At 33.7% G+C, this 20384-nt stretch overlaps 1 protein-coding gene across 3 annotated transcripts; it reads left to right on the top strand.

The window, feature by feature from the left end:
• The first annotated feature begins 1431 nt into the window (after positions 1 to 1431).
• LOC11411578 (protein SUPPRESSOR OF npr1-1, CONSTITUTIVE 1) lies at positions 1432 to 12029 on the top strand. Of its 3 annotated transcripts, XR_003011531.2 has the most exons (10): positions 1433 to 2183; positions 2344 to 3394; positions 3642 to 4096; positions 4926 to 6030; positions 6242 to 6517; positions 7815 to 8606; positions 9017 to 9964; positions 10200 to 10345; positions 10917 to 11120; positions 11342 to 12029. XR_003011531.2 is itself a non-coding variant. In XM_013599518.3 (9 exons), the coding sequence occupies exons 1-8, from the start codon at positions 1615 to 1617 to the stop codon at positions 10317 to 10319; spliced, it is 5316 nt and encodes a 1771-aa protein (XP_013454972.2). In that variant the 5' UTR covers positions 1433 to 1614; the 3' UTR covers positions 10320 to 10345; positions 11342 to 12029. The 3 variants fall into 3 exon arrangements, 2 of the variants coding, with proteins under 2 accessions (XP_024638204.2, XP_013454972.2); XM_013599518.3 differs by lacking the exon at positions 10917 to 11120; XM_024782436.2 differs by lacking the exons at positions 10200 to 10345; positions 10917 to 11120 and having other exon boundaries at positions 1432 to 2183.
• The last annotated feature ends 8355 nt before the right edge of the window (positions 12030 to 20384 follow it).

Genomic DNA, 20384 nt, shown 5'->3' with positions numbered 1-20384 from the left:
TTAACATTATTGAGGGTTTATTTCGTCACTAATGTTACTGAATGTGTAATTTTGATTTGGTTAGTAATTTGAGGAATTCCTGAAGTATTAATTTTTACTTTTGTTTTTGCCTTAAAAAAAAAGCATTTTTTTGACAAATTATTACTACCTCCGTCCCTAATTATAAGACCTTTTGAAAAAATAATTTGTCCCTTTTTATAAGACGCTTTTGGTATTTCCAAGTACATTAATTATTTCTTTACCAACATACCCTTATTTATTTTGCATTTTTTCTTCAATCAACAATAAATATTATATTGAAAATATAAATTAACTCTCTCTTAAGGATAAAATTGTAAAAACAATAGTAATTATATACAAATTTAATATTACAACCAACTTTCTTAATCTCCGCAATTTTAGCAAAAAAATCATATATTTAGGGACGGAGGTAGTAATTTTTACTTTTGTCATAAATGGAAATTATTAATTTTAACATTGAAATCTATGAAACTAATTACTCCCTCCGTCCCAAATTGTATGACGTTTTGGGCATTTCACACGTATTAAGAAATGTAATTAATATTGTGTGGGAAAGAGATATTATGAGTTGTTTTACAAAATTATCCTTATTAAATTATATGAGAAAGATAAATGAAAGAATTGAAAAAGGAAAGAGTAATAAATAGTTAAGGATATAATAGGAAAAATAACATTAATATTTAATTGATATTCTAAAGTGACATATAATTTGAAACAAATATTTTTCTAAAGTGACATACAATTCGGAGAGAATATTTTCTTAAAAAAAATAAAATAAATGTGCATGTTAAAATGCGACATTTAATTTGATACATGAAATAATGAGAGTCTCCATCCCCAGCTCTCTCGACAGCAATCCGCAATGACAATGCAAGGAAAGGAAGAGTTTACTATTAATTCATTTATGGTCGATTATGACCCCTGATTTATTTATTCTCTCTCTTCTTTTGAACTTAAAATAAACCTTATCTTAATTCATTATTAGTACTAACATTTCATGGCTGGAAAATTTCAGCTTGTGAGTATACATTATATGAGACGACTTTGACTTGAGCACTTTCAGCGATGTTTTCCTCCAACTCCAACTGTATGAGACAACTAATAAAGTTGAATAATATCTGGTAAGCCACAATACTCTAAATTTGTAGAACAGGTCATTGAAATTATGTATATTTTAATTTAAATCAAAAAAAAAAGTTTTTTTAACTCTATTAAACTATTAAGTTGGTGGTCTCTATATTTTAACCCTTGCTATTAATTTAAGTTATTAACGTCCTCGTGAGTTTAGTTCAGTTGGTATATATAATACATAATATATGCAATGTCCGACATTCGAACCCGACCACCACAAAAAAAAAATAAAGTCATTAACAAACATTAATCTATAGGAGAGCCTTCAGCCTTCTAAATGGTTGGTGGTTTAGTTAATAATTGATCACATAATAAAGCAAGCAGGACTTTGTTGTTCATATTCAGATAAACCTGGACTTGCTATTGAAAGAGTTTTTCTTCATCATTTCATTTCAGTTGATTTCTTCTTATACAGTTTAAGCTTCACTAATCAATTTCACCTAATTTTCATCTATTCCATCCATGTTTTCTTTCACTTCCAACTCAAAAAGGCACCTCAAACTTAAATCCACACCTTCTATTAGAACTCCTACTAATCCAAAGAGGGCGAGGTACGATGTGTACTTGAGTTTCTGCGACCAAGACAAAGACCTGCATTCTTTTGTTTTCAGTATCTATAATGCTCTTAGTAGAAAAGCTGGAGTTGATGTTTTCTGGGAGAATGAGAGGGATGGCTATGGAGATCGAGAAAAACCAACCTCTGTGCTCAATGTTATAAGAGATTGCAAAGTTTTTGTAATTGTATTTTCAAGAGACTATTTCAATTCAAGGTCGTGTCTTCATGAATTTAAAAAAATAACTGAGTGTTGCCGAACCAAAGATGATCTTATGGTTCTACCTGTGTTCTATGATGGTGTTGATCTCTCGTTCGGAAGTTGGGAAAGAGGTATGTTTGGAGGAGAGACTTTTCATGATTGCGTGGATAAAATCTTGATGAAGAAAACCTCTAAAGAGGAAGATAAGTTCATGACTTGGGTGGCATCAATCAGCAAAGCTACCATATATACGGGACAAAGTGATCTCGAAGACAGGTAATTTTAAAGTTGAAACTTGATTGATATGAAATTATAATATTACTCCATCTTTATGGCTTTTTTAATTTACATGTCTCACCTTATTTATTTCCTCCTTTCTCTCCAGCTATGCACGTGTTGGACAAATCTAATCTTCTCTTATTCATATATTATACAGGAACAGTAGTATATATATTGACGACGTAGTCGAATGTGTTACTAATGTGCTACGCCACTGGAAAGACTTCTCCCGTGCTTTCTGTCCAGTGAGCATAAAATCTGGTGTGCAAGATGTGATTCAACTATTGAAACAATCAAACTCTCCTCTTCTAATAGGGATATGGGGGATGGGAGGGATTGGTAAATCAACCATTGCCCAAGCTATTTATGATCAAGTTGGTCCCTATTTTGAACACAAGAGTTTGCTAAAAAACGTCAGGACATTTTGGCAACAAAATGGAGGTCAAGTTTCTTTACAAAAGAAACTTCTTATGGCTGTCAACAAAACAACTGAAAAAAAGATACTTCATATTGAATCAGGGAAAGTGATTTTAAAAGAAAGACTCCGTCATAAAAGTGTACTTCTTATACTTGACGATGTTAATAAATTGGAGCAGCTGAAGTCTTTGTGTGGAAATCGGGATTGGTTTGGTCCAGGTAGCAAAATAATCATTATCACCAGAGATAGACATCTACTTATGGAGCATGGAGTTGACCATATATATAAAGTGAAACAATTGGAAGAAAGTGAATCGATTGAGCTTTTTAATTGGGGTGCATTCAGCCAAGCAACAACTCCTCAAGGTTTTAGTGAACTTTCTAGGCAATTAGTTGCTTATTCTAAGGGATTGCCTCTTGCTCTTAAAGCCCTTGGGGAGTTTTTGCATGGAAAGGACGCACTTGAGTGGAAACGTGTGTTGAAGAGTCTTGAAAGATTTTCCTTTCCCGACCAAGAAGTACTGCAAGCTCTAGAGACGAGTTTTGATGATTTGAAGGATGAAGAAAAACATATATTCCTTGATATAGCATGTTTCTTTAACGGGATGGACCAAAATTATGTACTCCGTACAATAAATAGGTCAACACAATGCACCAGTCTTCAAATAAGTCTCCTTGAAGACAAGAGCCTTTTAACCATTGGTGAGAATAACAAGCTTGAAATGCATGGTCTGCTACAAGCGATGGCAAGGGATATCATTAAGAGAGAATCAAGTAATAAGACTGATCAGGTGAGTGGCAGTGTATGTAATATATATGATCACCACAAAGGTGAAGATTATAAAAATCAGTTTGTTAACATTTGGATTCATAATCATTCCAACAACACCAATAGTTAATTAGTATGACTGTGAATTGAAAATCGAAAATTAATAACAAAACAAACTGTGTCATAGTTAATGATGCATCAGTGGCCTCAAGAATTTCAGGAACAATATATCTAAGCTATGTTTTTTTTTCTTTTCTTTGATGTTTTAGCCAAAGATGTACGATGTGTTCTTGAGTTTCAGAGGGGAAGACAGTCGTGCAAAGTTCATTTCACATCTCTATTCATCTCTTCAAAATGCCGGGATTTATGTTTTCAAAGACGACGATGAAATTCAACGAGGCGATCAGATCTCAATTTCACTATTGCGAGCAATCGGACACTCTAGAATTTTTATTGTGGTTTTATCTACAAACTATGCTAATTCAAGATGGTGTATGCTAGAGTTGGAGAAGATAATGGAAATTGGCAGAACCGGGGGTCTGGTGGTTGTACCAGTGTTCTATGAGGTAGATCCCTCAGAAGTACGTCGTCGGGAAGGTCAGTTTGGAAAAGCTTTTGAAAAACTTATACCAACAATCTCAGTGGATGAATCCACAAAGAGTAATTGGAAAAGAGAACTCTTCGATATTGGTAGCATAGCAGGTTTTGTACTCATAGATTCCAGGTTATTTTTCTCTCTCTCTCTCTTAGAATATTGTTTGTGATCCTTTGAAATTCTTCCGACTTAGCTGTGAAATAATATAAGAGAGTGCATTTTAAAATCACTCTCTTTTAAAATAATAATTACAAAGTCTAAAAGTGGTTGCAATGAAAAGCCATTTTGGATAACTTTGAAATCGAAATAAACACAATATTGTCTGTATAAACATCGGTCTCTATAGAAGTATCAACTGTTATATACTATAAAATTCTTTTATGAATCTAATATACGTATGTGTTCTTTAATCCTCCATTCAACTTTTCTAATATTCTTGATGTGACAAGTTATTTGTGGAAGCAATGACTCGTTAATTTCAACCTTCTACTCTTTTATTCTTCACTGTTCCTTCGTGTAAGGATTTGCAGACCAAATGCGATGATGTTGATAGGTACTCTAGAGGTGGGATTTTAACTGAATCACTCATGAAAATAAACGATATGGTGGGTTAACACAACAACAAATTTGTTCAGAATAAAAGTATTTGAGGCTTAATATTATTCCTCTTTTACTTCACAACTAGTTATATCAGAACATGCACCCAAGTTTTTATACTTACCAGTTACGAGTGACTCTTAAATTACTCGAGTAATAGTTTCTAATAAATGCCAATAGATTACCAGTTCACTAAAGCGTGTCTTTTATTACATTCCCATTGCAATGCATTTTTTTCTTTTAAAAATGTGCAATGTATATGGGCACACAATTCTCCCTTTTCTATTGATTGATGCATATATTCGAGAATAATTATACCTACAATTTTATGTACACCTCATCATTGGTTCATGTTTTATAGGAATGAGAGTGCAGATATCAAGAATATTGTTAAACACGTGACCCGTTTGCTAGATAGGACAGAATTATTCGTTGCTGAACATCCAGTGGGTGTAGAATCTCGTGTGGATGCTGTGACTAAGCTACTCAATATCCAAAACTCCGAAGATGTTTTACTTTTAGGAATATGGGGAATGGGGGGTGTGGGTAAAACAACCATTGCCAAAGCGATTTATAATCAAATTGGGAGAAAATTCGATGGACGGAGCTTTCTTTTGAATATAAGAGAATTTTGCGAGACAGATGCCAATCATGTTTCTCTGCAACAACAAATACTCTGTGATGTTTACAAAACAACGGCATTCAAGATACGCGATATCGAATCAGGGAAAAATATATTGAAGGAAAGACTTGCCCAGAATAGGGTACTTCTTGTGCTTGATGATGTGAATGAATTGGACCAACTAAAGGCTTTGTGTGGAAGCCGTGAATGGTTTGGTCCGGGGAGTAGAATTATCATCACAACAAGGGATATGCATCTTCTTAGGTCGTCTAGAGTTGACCTAGTGTATACAATTGAAGAAATGGATGAGAGTGAATCTCTTGAGCTTTTCAGTTGGCATGCATTCAAGCAACCAAGTCCGGCAGAAGGTTTTGCTACACATTCAACAGATGTGATTGCTTATTCCGGGAGATTGCCACTAGCACTTGAAGTTCTTGGGTGCTATTTGTCTGACTGTGAAATAACAGAGTGGCAGAAAGTTTTGGAGAAACTCAAATGTATTCCCCATGATGAAGTACAGAAGAAGCTAAAAGTAAGCTTTGATGGTTTAAAAGATGTTACAGAGCAACAAATATTCCTTGATATAGCCTGTTTCTTGATTGGAATGGATAAAAATGATGCAATAAAAATATTAAATGGGTGTGGGTTTTTTGCGGATATTGGAATTAAAGTCCTTGTAGAGCGAAGCCTTGTAACTGTTGACAATAGGAACAAGCTTAGAATGCATGACTTGTTGAGAGATATGGGAAGGCAAATAATCTATGAAGAATCACCATTTGATCCTGAGAACCGCAGTAGGTTGTGGCGCCGTGAGGAAGTGTATGATGTATTATTAAAGCAGAAGGTAATTACTAACTATAGCACTTCTTGTATGGTTTATACAACAGTGAAGGAAGAGAACTAAACATTGAGGAATCAATTATTAACAATCATTTGGATTCTTAATTATCAAATGAAATGTCAAAATTGTTATAAACTAGTACACTACAAAATGTTTAGCTAGTGGATATCTAAGCTATACGTTTTCTGTTTTTGTTTTTGTTTTCCAATTTCAGGGAACAGAAGCTGTCAAGGGACTGGCTTTGGTGTTTCCAAGAAAAAATAAAGTTTGTCTGAATACCAAAGCATTTAAGAAGATGAATAAACTCAGATTGCTTCAACTTTCCGGGGTTCAGCTTAATGGAGATTTTAAATACCTTTCAGGAGAACTTAGGTGGCTTTACTGGCATGGATTTCCATTAACTTACACTCCTGCAGAATTTCAACAAGGAAGTCTAATTGTCATCCAATTAAAATATAGCAATCTCAAACAGATATGGAAGGAGGGCCAGGTTAAGATTTTCTTCCGATATTTTGCTTATGATTCTTTTTTCCACTCATCATATTTCCAATCCAAGTAGCTTTAAATTTTCACCGAGTTTCTTTCTATGCCGAGGATGTCCCAACATGCGATGGGATGGGAGGTGTGGAGGGACCTCCTTCACCTCATGTTGTGGGATCTCTGGTAGCCTCAGAGGTTTTGGAGGTGCCCCCCGCTTCCCGGGCACATGTTTCCTTTCTTGAAATGAGCTAGCTTAACTCTGATTCGGAAAAGGCAAGAAGCCTCAGAGAAAGCTGAATAAATCCTTCATTCTATCCAGGTTTAAGATATGGCTTCGATCAATAAATTATCGTCCCCGCTATAAATAGTCTTAGGCCCTCCCCCTACTCTAAGGTCAACGTCTTTACCGATAACAAACAACAAATTTAAAGTTATTGTCTCATCTAGCTCTTCAATTTTTGTTGCGCTATTAGGAAGAAATTAGGCAATACTTTTAGATTTTGACAAATTGGTGAATTAGGACTCCCAAACATTTCACTACCTCCATCAAGTATCATTTTACAATTTCACGCATATTAGTAAAATTAGGTAATGTATTAAATTTTTCCATTTTTTTTATTGTCGATGTTCCAAAATTTCCCTTCAATTAATGTTTTAGGTAAATAATGACAGTAAAAGGTAGGTAAGTTTTTAGAGTTATATTTTATAAAAAAATATAAATAATTTGAAAATATAGTTTAGTGACATTTTTTTTTCTTCATACTTGACTTGTATGTTTAAATACTAAACTAAGCAATATACAATAGAGTACATAACAAAGAAGGCAATTGTATATACCACCAAGCAATCAAAATTGGCACACTTGTCATATAGTTTTCTTTCTGTCTTTATTACATTGTGAGTCATTTGAGTGTATTAGAGTATCAGTTTGAGTGGAGAAATATTGAAAACTTGTCCTCCCAATTCTGTCTCTGTGCTACAGAGTGTGTGATGTTTGTGTTCATTAAACATGTAACAAATAGTGCGGATCATATAATACTTCTGTTACACACGTGCAAAATGTGTCGTGTCTATAACTAACAACAGTTAAAAATTTATACAGATGGGGAAATGATTGGTATACAGTATACACAAACAAATCAATAAATTAAAACGATTGAAAAAAATTATAAATTAGCTCCTAAATTAAATATTCAAAGCGAAATCATTAACCAGCCTTTAGTTGAAAAAGTCATACTTAAAAAATTCAGTCTATATGTTTTTCTATGCTTCTCTTACTATTCTCTTGTGGTTTTATTTTCTTGCAGATGCTAAAGAATCTAAAAATTCTTAATCTTAGTCATTCTTTGGATTTGACTGAAACCCCAGATTTTTCATACATGCCTAATCTCGAAAAGCTAGTGCTCAAAGACTGTCCAAGTTTGTCTACAGTCTCCCATAGCATTGGATCTCTCCATAAACTTCTCCTTATAAATTTGACAGACTGCATACGTCTTCGTAAACTTCCAAGAAGCATCTATAAATTAAAATCTCTAGAAACTTTAATTCTTTCAGGATGTTCCATGATTGACAAATTGGAGGAGGACTTGGAACAGATGGAATCATTGACAACCTTGATTGCGGATAAGACTGCTATAACAAAAGTTCCCTTTTCAATAGTACGATCTAAAAACATTGGATATATTTCTTTATGTGGATTTGAAGGATTTTCACGGGATGTGTTTCCTTCACTTATTCGCTCTTGGATGTCACCATCTTATAATGAGATATCACTAGTTCAAACATCTGCATCCATGCCATCTCTTAGTACTTTCAAGGACCTTCTAAAGCTTCGAAGTCTTTGTGTGGAATGTGGCTCAGATCTACAGCTAATTCAAAATGTAGCAAGAGTTTTGGAAGTATTAAAAGCCAAAAATTGTCAGAGATTGGAAGCAAGTGCAACTACATCACAGATCTCTGATATGTATGCTTCTCCTTTAATTGATGATTGCCTAGGTCAAGTTCGCCCTTCAGGGTCAAATAATTACTTGAAATCTGTCTTAATTCAAATGGGAACAAAACACCAAGTCCCGAGTCTTGCCAAAGATCGCATCTTACAGGTTTGTATATCTCCATTGCACATATAAACTTTTAAAAGTGAATTGAAATTATAGTTTTGTAACGAATTATGTTAATTTGAACTAGACACCAATTTAATAATTGGTAATGTCTTCAAACTCATTTTACATTAGTAGTTTGTAAAATAAGTGTGAATAACTCCTTATTAATTCACACAAAATTTTAGTCAAGAATTAAATTACAAGAAAAGTACATTTTTAAGGAGAAAAAAAATACATTTTACTTTTATTTGTACTTATATCAGATGATCATGCATATGAAAAGACGATATACCATTTTATATATCTTAAGTATGAATGATAAAATAACTTACGTAAATATAATGAATTTCTTTTCCTTTGATCTTCTAAACTTTTTAATTTGAGTCATTTAAACACTATTCATTGTTCAGACTGCAAATGGGACTTGGGAGTCATTTTTGCACAATAGTTCTGAGTGGAAAACCTTTAGTTGCCAAGGATGTTCCATTATATTTGATATCCCAACAATGAAGGGGCGTAACCTGAAGAGTATGATGTTGTCCGTCATTTATTACTCTTCACAGGAGAACATAACATCAGAAGGTTGCCAAGGTGTGTTGATCATTAATCACACAAAGACAAACATTCAGGCCTATAAAAGAGATACATTAGCCTCCTTTGAGGATGAGGACTGGAAGAACTTAACATCAAGTCTAGAACCTGGTAACACAGTGGAGGTTATGGCTGTTTTTGCGGAGGGATTCAATGTAGAAAAAACAACAGTATCTCTCTTATATGATGAACCAATTGACAAAGAAATGGAACAGTGCAATGCAGGAGATGAGGAGGATATTACTGTTTCTGGAGATGTCAATAAGAATATTAATGTTGGTGATTATATTGATGTGCCAGTGAATAACAATATTAGTGGTCCTGGTGAAGATAAGCACTCACATGCAGTGAATACAAATTGTATTGTTTCTAGTGACGATGAGTCAACCGACAAAGAAACTGAACACTGCAATGGACGAGATGAGGCGGATGTTACTGTTTCTGAAGATGTCAATAAGAATGTTAATTTTATTGATGATGTTACAAATTGTATTGTTTCTAGTGATGATGAGTCAACCGACAAAGAAACCAAACACTGCAATGGAGGAGCTGAGGAGGATGTTACTGTTTCTGATGATGAGTATTTCGATGCGCCGTGGGATAATAATTTGATTGGTCCTGGTAAAGATAAACACTCACATGCAGTGAATAAAAATTCTACTGTTTCTAGTGATGATGCCCTGACAGCAAATCAGAATTATGCTGTCTCTTTTGGTGGTGATATTCCAGCAGATAAAAATGTTATTGTTTCTGGGGAAGATGAAAATGTGAGTGGTAATAGAATATATTTATTCTTTTTTCCTTCAAATAATTATTGTCTTTGGTTATAATGCAAGCATGATTTAACAACTGAAGCTGCTGGACATATTGAATTGCTCCAGCTGCTGTATGCAGGATTTAAGCAACGTGCATTTGAATTTAATATACATAACATATATTTTTCAAGCACATTTTTTGGTCCTGAGTTAATTTTCCTTTTCCTTTTGGTTATGTGTATATTAGAGATTTCATAGACTATTCACCAAGCCTCTTTCCCTTGTTCGTGCTGTTTTGATCTCTCGCCATTTCTGGTTGGGTTTGGTTGCCATTCTGGTTTGGATCACTTGCCGTGGTTCTAAGTAATGAAGTAGTCTAAACTTCTGTACAAGGTAAGAACATATATAGTCTGTATCGAAACATGTGTTGAATATAAAGAAACCATAGTTATTGTTGAACGGAAGGGTTTTAACTTTTATAGGAGCGGAGGTAATTGATAGTGGTATAAAAATAGATATTTTGTCTGGTTGAGAGGAAAGAAACATAGATAATCTTCTCTTTGTTCTGTTCAGAAGGGAATGAGAGATATTTTAATGACAGAAAATATTAAATTTTTATAATGTTGCAAACATTTTATGGTATAAATAATTGGAGAGAAGTCAAAATTGAATGAGTGGAGATTTTGCCCCCTGTATTCTCCCTTCCAAGGTATTGAACCAAAAAAGAAAGATAAACAATCCCTTCCTAACCTTTTTCTACATTTTCTCCAATTAAAGCACTATGACTTTTTCAAATGGAACTGTCTATTCTGATTTCTAAATTCCATTCAAAGTTGTGCACTTCAATTACGAGCCCCTTAAAAGACATGTGTAGCACCGTCACATCACATCTAAGGCGTGTCAGGTGTCCGATACCGACAGTAAGAGTTGCATTTTAATATTTAATTCTCCCAAATTATTACAGGTGTCCACTGGTAGTGTTGTGTTCATGTTTATGTCGGTGCAAGAAACCCCTCAACTGCACTTAAACATGAAGTAGGGGGATTGATTTTAAACTCTACAGATGGACAACTTCAACATGCAGACAACATGATGCAGCCGACCAAGTACTTGCCTGTGAGGTTAAGAAACTTCGAGAGGATGAGGAGGTCCCTATGCCGCCAGATAGGTTCGGTATTTGAAACCATTATACATGAGGGTTGGGTTTTTTTTTTTTTTTTGGAAGGGGCGGGGTGGGGGTTGGGGGTGTCCCGATGATATGTTTCTCCTAAGGTCGTTTCAGGACCATGTTGCAGCTCAGCTGTGAATTAGAGATGTAATAGAACTTTATTTTGTTTAATGTTACAATATTTTCTTATGATTAACATAACAAAACTTCTATGGTTGCAGGATCTTGGTTCTTTAAGAGAGGGAATCGATGGACGGAAAATGAAAAAAGATGAACATAGGCCACGAGTACATACCGAACATGGTAGACAAGGGTCTGATGTTTGAGTTTGTTTAGAGGTGGCATAGACAGATGGACAGTTTCCACCTACTTCCTATGGAGATGAAGATCGTGTTGGATGAGTTTTCATGCTTACTACATCTACCAAACACTAGTGCCTTCATATCATATCTGGTATCCTGAAACATGGTGTGGCCTTATTTATTCCAGGGGTCAAAACTCGTACAGGAAATCATGGAGATCGAAGCCGCAAGAGGTTGACATGTTTGCTTTAGTTGGTCCTGTGATGTCTACCAGGAGTAGGTAGACGATGAGCATTTAGGTGCAACAATATCATTTTTACTGCACGTTGCAGGTACTATCATTTATTGTGATTTGAGTGCGACGTTTGTGAACGTTGAACTCTGTTTGGTGTCCTTACTACTTGTTGTAGGTGTGCATGGTTGTGGGTGCCTTGCATACTTATACATGCATCTAGAGGATCTTATGTGACCTATGCAAGAAAGTTCCTTGAGGTTTGGGGAATCTACTTAGAGTATTGGCAATGAGCTTTGTCTTGATTTCACCAGTCGTTTGGTTTTTTTGTTGTTGTATGAACATCCTATCTTATATAGCTTATATTTAGGGAAATGCTATATAGTGCGAACACACACACACTCAATAACCATAACCACAGGAAAGCTAATCAATCAATCAATCAATGAAGGAGAGGGACAATATTGAAAGAAAAAAAATGTGAAGGTGATCCAACATAGTGTAACTGTCAAAATGGTTTCGTGAAAATTCGTCATGTGATGCTTCGTACTAATCAGTTTCCCATATTTATTGTTCCCCCAAACTAAGGCCTTTATTGCAGGTGGTGGGTCATTGTGCGCAAGGCGCTACAACCTCTGGTACAGGAGTACCATGTTTAGCCGTTGCGCGTTGTCAACTTGATGATATTGCCATTGATTTACGCCCGACAACAATATCTCTTGGTGTCAATTGTGGTGTTTACGTAAAATTTTCAATATGAAACACAGGAAAACCTTATTTATAAAATGGTTTAATTACATTTTTGCTACTTGCATTTTGACTAACTCACGAAATTGGTCCTACCTCTTTTAAATCGAATAAAATCGTCCCTAAACTATATTTTTTTTGCAGTTTTAGTCCTATCTCCCTATCTCCAACTCCAGAAATGACAGTTTTAGTCCAACCGCCTATGTTCAACCATGAAATAAACAAGGAATAAATCATGTGGGTACAAGAAATCTACTTTGTTCAGCACACAAACCAAGAAAAACCCTAATTTCTAAGACATGTTTCAGGTATGTAACATGTCTCGGAAATTAGGTTAGTGTGCTGAATAAGTAGATTCTTTGTACCCAAATGTTTTATTCTTTCTTTATTTCATGGTAGAGCATAGGTGGTTGGACTAAAACTGTCATTTATGTGCGTTTCTGGAGTTGGAAATAGAGAGGTAGGACTAACACAGCAAAAAAACATATAGTTTAAGGACGATTTTGTTCGATTTAAAAAAAATAAGACCATTTTCGTGAGTTGATCAAAATGATAGAACCAAAAGTGTAATTAAACCTTATAAAAAAAATACTCCAAGTCCTTTTATTCGTTCTTAACACACACATGCACACTTTTTATGGGGTACAATCTTTTTTTTTTTTTTTGAGCAATATGGGGTACAATCTTAACACTAACAAATTCTTCTCTTTTTTGTTTTCTTTAAAGGAACTAACAAATTCTTCTTAACGCACGCTATGTAATTGATTGAAATTTAAGTGAGACTCACTAAATCATGTTTGCTACAAATAAATTGAGAAACTAATTTAAGTGAATTTCAAACATTTAGAAAGTCTATTGAGTAAAGAGTTACATATAAAAGTTGAATGCTACATTGACATTTATACATTTTAAAATAGGCTTAATACATCATTTGGTCCCTTAACTTATTTTCCGTTTTCACTTTGGTCCCCTAACTATAAAGTGTCTCAAATTGGTCCCTTATATATTCTGTCGTTTATTGTTTTGGTCCTCTCCTTTAGTTTTTAACATCAAATGTCAAAGGTGAACAATGATTAAAGATAGTCCACTATAGACCTTATTAAATTTTTAAATTTTAACCTTTTGATTTATTTCTTTAAAAGAGGATTGTTCGATCATGCAGGGTCTATTGTACTGTGAACTACTAACACTTAATATTCTTTTCACTTTTTTTCATCTACATCAATCTTAACCCAGAAAAAAAAATCTCCAAATTCTCTAATCATCATCAACACATCAACAACAGCAGCAACAACAACAGCAATAGCAAATCAAATTCAACCCTTTTTTGCTCTCTTTCATCATCATCATCATGAATTAAAATTATAAGAGAAAAAAGGAGTGTTTAGGTTATGTGTTCTTAACACCACCAGTTAACCCTCATGGTAGGTTGTCCCAATCTTCATCCCTTAATCTCAACCTCCCTATTATCACAACAACCACCAATCGACACATTAGCACTTCCAGATTTATCCAAAATCAATCTCTTCAATAAGAAGAAACCAGTTCCTGATTCAATCATCAATACTTATCAACCTCCCTTGGTGTCTTGAAACATGATTGACTTCTTAAACACCGTACCAAAATCCCTTCTGTTGTTTCTTCGCTTTTTCCGACTGATCGTGTTTTAGGTAGAAAGAGTACTCTTTCTGACCTGTAGTATGTTGTTGGCCTATAAAATGAAAACGTCCCTCATGGTACTCTTTCTGATAGCACGTGTTTATTATCAAATCAACAACAGCAACAACAGATCGAGAAGGAAGAAGAAAAGGGATTAAGATTTTGGGTAATCAAATTTTTTATTAAGAGAAGCAAGAAGAAAAAGGTTTTCTAGTGTTATCGTTTTTTGGTTTTGATTTGGGAATGAAGAAGATAAGCGTAAACTCAGATTTTATAGTGTTATTATTTATAAAAAATAAAAATAAAAATAAAATTAGTTAAAAAATTGAATTGAATTTTATAGGTGTTTTTAATAAACATGGTGAAGGGATTAAAGAGATTAGGATGAATTCTTTTTCTTCTCTGTTGTGGTGACTGTTGATGGAACTCAAATTTCATATTTTAGATATTTTGATTAGTGATTTTTTGTGATGTTGTAAAGTTGAGGTTTGGATTTTACCCCATACCAATTAGATATTTTGATTACATTTGTGGCAGTTTTGACCCCATACCAATTTTGACTCGGTCTACGCTGACATGACACCCTAAGTGAGGTGCCACATGTTATATTTTTTTACCAAAAATTGACCTTGGGGCCAAAACTGCTACAGTTGCAAAACTTAGGGGATGGTTTTGTAGTTTTTTCTTAAGGAGCCAAAATCGCAACTTCGTGAAAGTTAAGGGTCGAAAAATGCTATTAAGCCTACTTTTTTTTTTTGCTTCAATGTAATAATTTTTTAGGTTAATTATGTTTTTTATCCGTATAAATAGATCAATTATTTTATTTTAGTTTCTAAAGTTTTATTTCGACTTTTAGATCTAAAAGAAATTCATTTTTTTTTTAAAAAAACTAAAAGAAATATATATAAAATAATCAATCCCTCAAGCACAAGATGTGCCAAAGAAAGCTGAGAAAGTTAATTACAATACAAAAAGGATAATTCCGCCATAAAACAAAGGCCCAAAAAAAAGACTTTACAAAATAGTATTTAAACAAGGTAAAGGGTTTTGTCTCCAATAAGAATAATAAAAAACAAACAAAATGTAGTTAGCTTTCAACCACCAAAACGTTTGGAGTTTGACCCTTTCAAGAAGAACTTCCAAATGAACAATTTGGTTTTGAAAAATCCTCATGTTGCGATCTTTCCATATAGTAAATAAGACCGAAATCCAAATAATAGAAAATGCTTTCAAAGAATTCTTTGAGAAACCTCCAAGAGCACAAAACTGATTTGCATGTGAATATAAATTGCCATTGAGAACCGTAACAAAACCTAACCAATCCGATAGCATAAGCCATAACCGACCATAATAATCACATTGGAAAAACAAATGATCCCTTTCCTCCTCCTTATAAAGTACATTACAGAGAGCTATTGGACGACAATCCTTCATACTGTATAGGGAATTGCCTTTGGGTATAATTGCAATATTTTTCATATTGAGATCAGGTGGGAACTGCCCTGTATCAAGCCAAGCACAACATTCTTTGTAAATATCATCACTGCATAGACTCCAGAAATGCTGATAAAATCCCGGACTATAGCCGTCAAGGCCTGGGCACTTGTCCGGATGCATGGAAAACATTGCGTCCTGAAATTCCTCTTTTGTAAAGGGTGCCGTGAGGCTCATGTTATCATTGGCTGAAACAGATTGTTGTATGACATCAATGACAGGCGCAGCAGCATTGTTGTGTTGTTGAAATAACTCAAGAAAATAATTTTTTGCAAGATCTCGCATGCCTTGATCATTCGAGACTTTATTACCGGCATTATCTTCAAGCGAGAGTAAGCGATTCACCTTCTTACGCGCAGTAGCAGCAGCATGGAAGAATTTTGTGTTACGGTCTCCGTCACGAAACCAATAAGCTTTCGCTCTTTGACGCCAATATGCATCATCTTGAGCTAGTGGTCTGTTCATTCTTTTCCTCACTTCTAACAATTGGCTCTGGCTGTTTTCTGAACTATTAAGTCTGATATTTTGCATTTCACGATGACATTCAACAATATTATTTTTCAACTTACGACAATGGTCCTTACTCCAAGAAGACATATCTTCTGCGCTGGCTGAAAGTTTTGGAATTATGCTAGTGTGATCAGTCATGTTCCACACATTAGTGACGACTTCTCTAAAGCCAGGTTCAATGTGCCAAGCATTTTCATATCGAAAATTACGGTGACGAAGATGTGGTCTGGGTACTGGATTTCGATTCAAAAGAATGGAATAATGATCCGATGTCGGTGCTACAAGATTTTCAAGGTTAGAATTATTCGCAAGTGCTCTGTCCAACCGTTCTTCCACTGTCCGCGGCGTACCCAAACTCTTAAACCAAGTGAACGGATACCCTTCAAACGGGACATCTGTCAAGCCGAAATCAAGAACAACTTGACGGAATCCATTTATAAGCCACCAAGGCCTAGAGGTACGACCCCTCTTTTCACTATCATCCATAATGTCGTTGAAATCACCAAAGATACACCAAGGATCTGCATATTGATTAGACAACTGACGAAGAAACTCCCACGCAGCTCTCCTACGTTCCCCATTGGGGTACCCGTAGTAACCGGTGAGTCTCCAAGTACCATGAACAGAATCAAAAAATTCAACTGTAATATGATTATTAGAATAATTAACAAGCATGCAATTAGAAGAGGTACGCCAAAATAAAGCAAGGCCACCACTCCTACCGGTGCAATCAACGGAAAAACAGGAATCAAAACCAAGCAAGTAACGTAAAACTTCAATTTTATTTCGGGATACTAGTGTCTCACTTAAGAAGAGTACGTCCGGATTGAAGTGCTGAAGGAGATATTTTAAATCAGGAGTTGCGCTCGGGCTACCCAACCTCGGCAATTCCAACCGATAACACTCATTTGTTGGACACTAAACCATGTCTGATGTATTGGCATAGGCAAGACATGATCTGATCATAGTATGGACAGGAAATTTTTTTCTAGCATAAAATAAAGACGCAGCCACACCAATCCATTATATATCAATTTATGGATGCAAGAAAGAAAGCCACGTGAATCACAAACCTGATGTACTAATTAATCTGATTTTCATATGGTAGCCAATTGATCAAACCAAGCCTCCATCAAAAATATATTCCATGATCAATGAATTTGAAAGCCCATGTGATCACATAACATCGAATGGGAAAAGGACTTTGTTATTGCAAGGATTCCAATTTAGCAAAGAGGAGTTTGAATCAGAATGCCAAAAGACATATGCAAACACACAAACGGTGCCCAAGCCTAAACGACCAGGTCTGGATGATCCAGAACGATCGACAACAACACACTCACAAAGGAATTCCAATGATGATCAATGAAAAACCCTAGGAGAGAAAACCGATAGGAATTATTCACGAGAACTGGTGAACTTATTTGTATTGCCTTTATTAATAGTTTACGGATGAATGAATGACTCGTCTCTTCTTGACATTTTTTTTTTAAATTATAGATTCTTAAAAATTAATATTAATTGATTTAAATTGTGATATAAATTAAAATATCCTTTCAAATTATTTTAATTTTTTTTTGAAGAATTATTATTTTAAATTTATCACTTAATTAAAAATTGTTAATTTCAAAATCATCTTGGAGGAGATTTTATGCTGGTGCGCATGTTTTTTATTTTTTTTGGAGAAGTTTTGTACGTGTGTTTCACAATTTGTGTTCCTTATGATTTTAGTACTCAAGACGGAAAAGTCATGGAACCTGGTCAAAATAAAAATTAAGTGTTGTAAAGAAATGTGCGAAGACTCTTAGAGTATGTTTGGTTCTATAGAAAGATCGGAAGAGGGAAAGAAAGTGAGTGGACTGATTCTCTTTCCATACTTTGGCACCGTTGAAAAATAGAGAAGATGAAATGTTTTAGCTAGGACCCACATGTAAAACCTTTCTGCGCTTGATTGAAAGGAAAAGGTGAGGAAGGACCAGTTTCTTTTAGAATGACAAAGTAACCCTCAAAATCAATACGGATCCACTTAGGCCCCGTTTGGATTGGTTTATTTTGAGCTTATGTGGACTTATCTACTCCCATAAGCCTTTTTAAAGGTGTTTGGGTAAATAAATAAAAATAGCTTATCATAGTTTCATAAGCTGTTTATGTCATATTTTGATAAGCCTAAATTTTCAGCTTACCCTCCGGCTTAACAAAGAGCTTATGAATTTATGTAACCTCCTTCGATTCTCTCTGGATCCACTTTTTCAAAACATATATTTTAATTATAATGTTAGTTATCTTTAGCGGTGCATGAGTAACAAAATTGTTATATACTTATCTTACTAAATTAACACACGTAACAAAGATTTTTTTTTTTAAGGAAGATTTTTTTTTTGTTACGTAACAAAATAAACTGAATATTAATATTTTTCTTATATGAATATTTTTTTTGTTACGTAACTATATACTTATCTAATGTTAATTTTGTCTTATATAAATATTGATATTTTTTTAATGACGAATATTGATTATACTATATATATATATATATATATATATATATATATAATTATAATTAATAGATTATAATATTATTTTTTACATCTTGATTTTTTATCAAAAAAATCTTGATAATTGTGGTTCGATTTTTTGATTTTTTTTTGTTAAATTAAAAATATTAAAAATTTCGATAATTATTGCTTATGTAATGTCACATCCAAACACTTCAATTTATGTAAGTATTTTTTAGTGTACATATCCAAACATAAATAGCTTATCAAGTATAAAAGCTTATGATATAAGCTCTAATGTTATAAGCTCTAATGCTATAAGCATCTATATAAGCTGTTTATCCAAAGGAGGCCTTAATTGTTTAGTTGAGTGTTTTGTTTTTTTAAAAAGGATGCATAGTTGAGTGGTTGAAATTTTGAAACAAAACTAAAAATTTATCCGCATCGTGTTGATTTTTCTAAATATATGAAGCTTGTACTCTCAATTAATAAAAAAAATGAAGCTTGTACTCTATCCCATTTTTAGTTGGCTGAACGTACTCTACTGTTTTTTTTCTGTCAAAAAGTGAATGATTTTTTTTTTATATTAACTAGTTAGTAATTATAAAGACATTTTTTTTAAGGAATAATTATAAAGTCATTAGCCTTTTCTATCAACGTATTACATGACAATATATCTATGTTTTTTTCACTCATACATATCCATGTTTTAAAATTAAAAATATAACAATATTAATAAATATTAATTTTTTTTGTGGTGTGGTCGGGGTTTGAACCCCAGACCTTGCATATATTATACATTATCCATACTAAGTGAGTTAAGTTCACGAGGATAAAATGTTAATTTTGTTCAATTGAAATATAAAAAACTTCACTTAAAATTTAATTACAGTTAACAAAACATTTAATAAAATCAAAGAAACTGTTAGGGTTATTTTTGTCATTATGTAAATACACATCTTTCTTTCTTCATTTACTTTCCCTTAAACCAAACAACTACACAATCCTTTCACTTTCCATTCACTTTCTTTCCTTTCAGTTTCTTTCCTCTCACTTTCCTTTGTGATCCAAACACACCCTTAAAGCAAGTAATGAGTCAATGAAATTTATGCTAGGAAATTAGTAGTATCACAAGGAACAGACGAACAAATATCGAGACAATTGAGTACTCCCTCCGTCTCTAAATAATAGTTCGTTTAAAGTTTATGCACGATTATTAAGGAAATGATTAATTGTGTTGATTTTGATGGTAAAATTAGTATCATTTACAAAAACATCTTTATTAATTGTAATTATTGGAGTAGTTAAGTTGGATGAAACTCAATAAATAAGAGTATAATAATGGAAAAAAAATAATAAATGTTGCATTAGTAGTATTCTAAAGTGACAATTATTTTAAAAAAATTAAAAATAAGTAAAGAGACAATTAGCGTGAGACAGGGAGAATAACAAAAATTCTCATTTTTTTTAAGATTTTTAGTCAAAACCCACCGGAGATGGCTCAAATCCAAGTGTAAAATTAAGATTATGATGGTGATTTAATTACCAAATAAGTATAGGAGAAAATAAGTTTTAATCACCATCAATTATCGGAGAAAATAAGTTTTTGCACAAAGCCCACGACCAAGGCCCATATTGATAAAAACAGAACCAAGCCCATAAATAAGTCTTATATACATACGGCTTCAAGTACAATTTAGTTCGCCGTCGTTCACTAGTTTCACATGTGTTCTGTTTTTAACAATATCTTGACGGATCTGATCTATTCAGTTTGTTGATTTTACGAAATCAGTAGTTATCTTGTTATAGTGGAATACAAAATCTG

The sequence above is a fragment of the Medicago truncatula genome, chromosome 4 (assembly GCF_003473485.1).
Source record: "Medicago truncatula cultivar Jemalong A17 chromosome 4, MtrunA17r5.0-ANR, whole genome shotgun sequence".
Classification (NCBI taxonomy): Eukaryota; Viridiplantae; Streptophyta; class Magnoliopsida; order Fabales; family Fabaceae; genus Medicago; species Medicago truncatula.
The sequence above is the reverse complement of the archived record's forward strand: the minus strand, read 5'-3'. Positions and strand labels throughout refer to the sequence as shown.

What these genes read in the sequence shown, in the direction of transcription:
- LOC11411578 (XM_013599518.3), top strand. Translation starts at nt 1,615, where the DNA reads ATGTTTTCTTTCACTTCCAACTCAAAAAGGCACCTCAAACTTAAATCC. An exon ending in TTTGTACTCATAGATTCCAG is followed by an intron (nt 4,097 to 4,925) that starts GTTATTTTTCTC and finishes CATGTTTTATAG; the next exon opens with GAATGAGAGTGCAGATATCA. An exon ending in CCAAAGATCGCATCTTACAG is followed by an intron (nt 8,607 to 9,016) that starts GTTTGTATATCT and finishes TTCATTGTTCAG; the next exon opens with ACTGCAAATGGGACTTGGGA.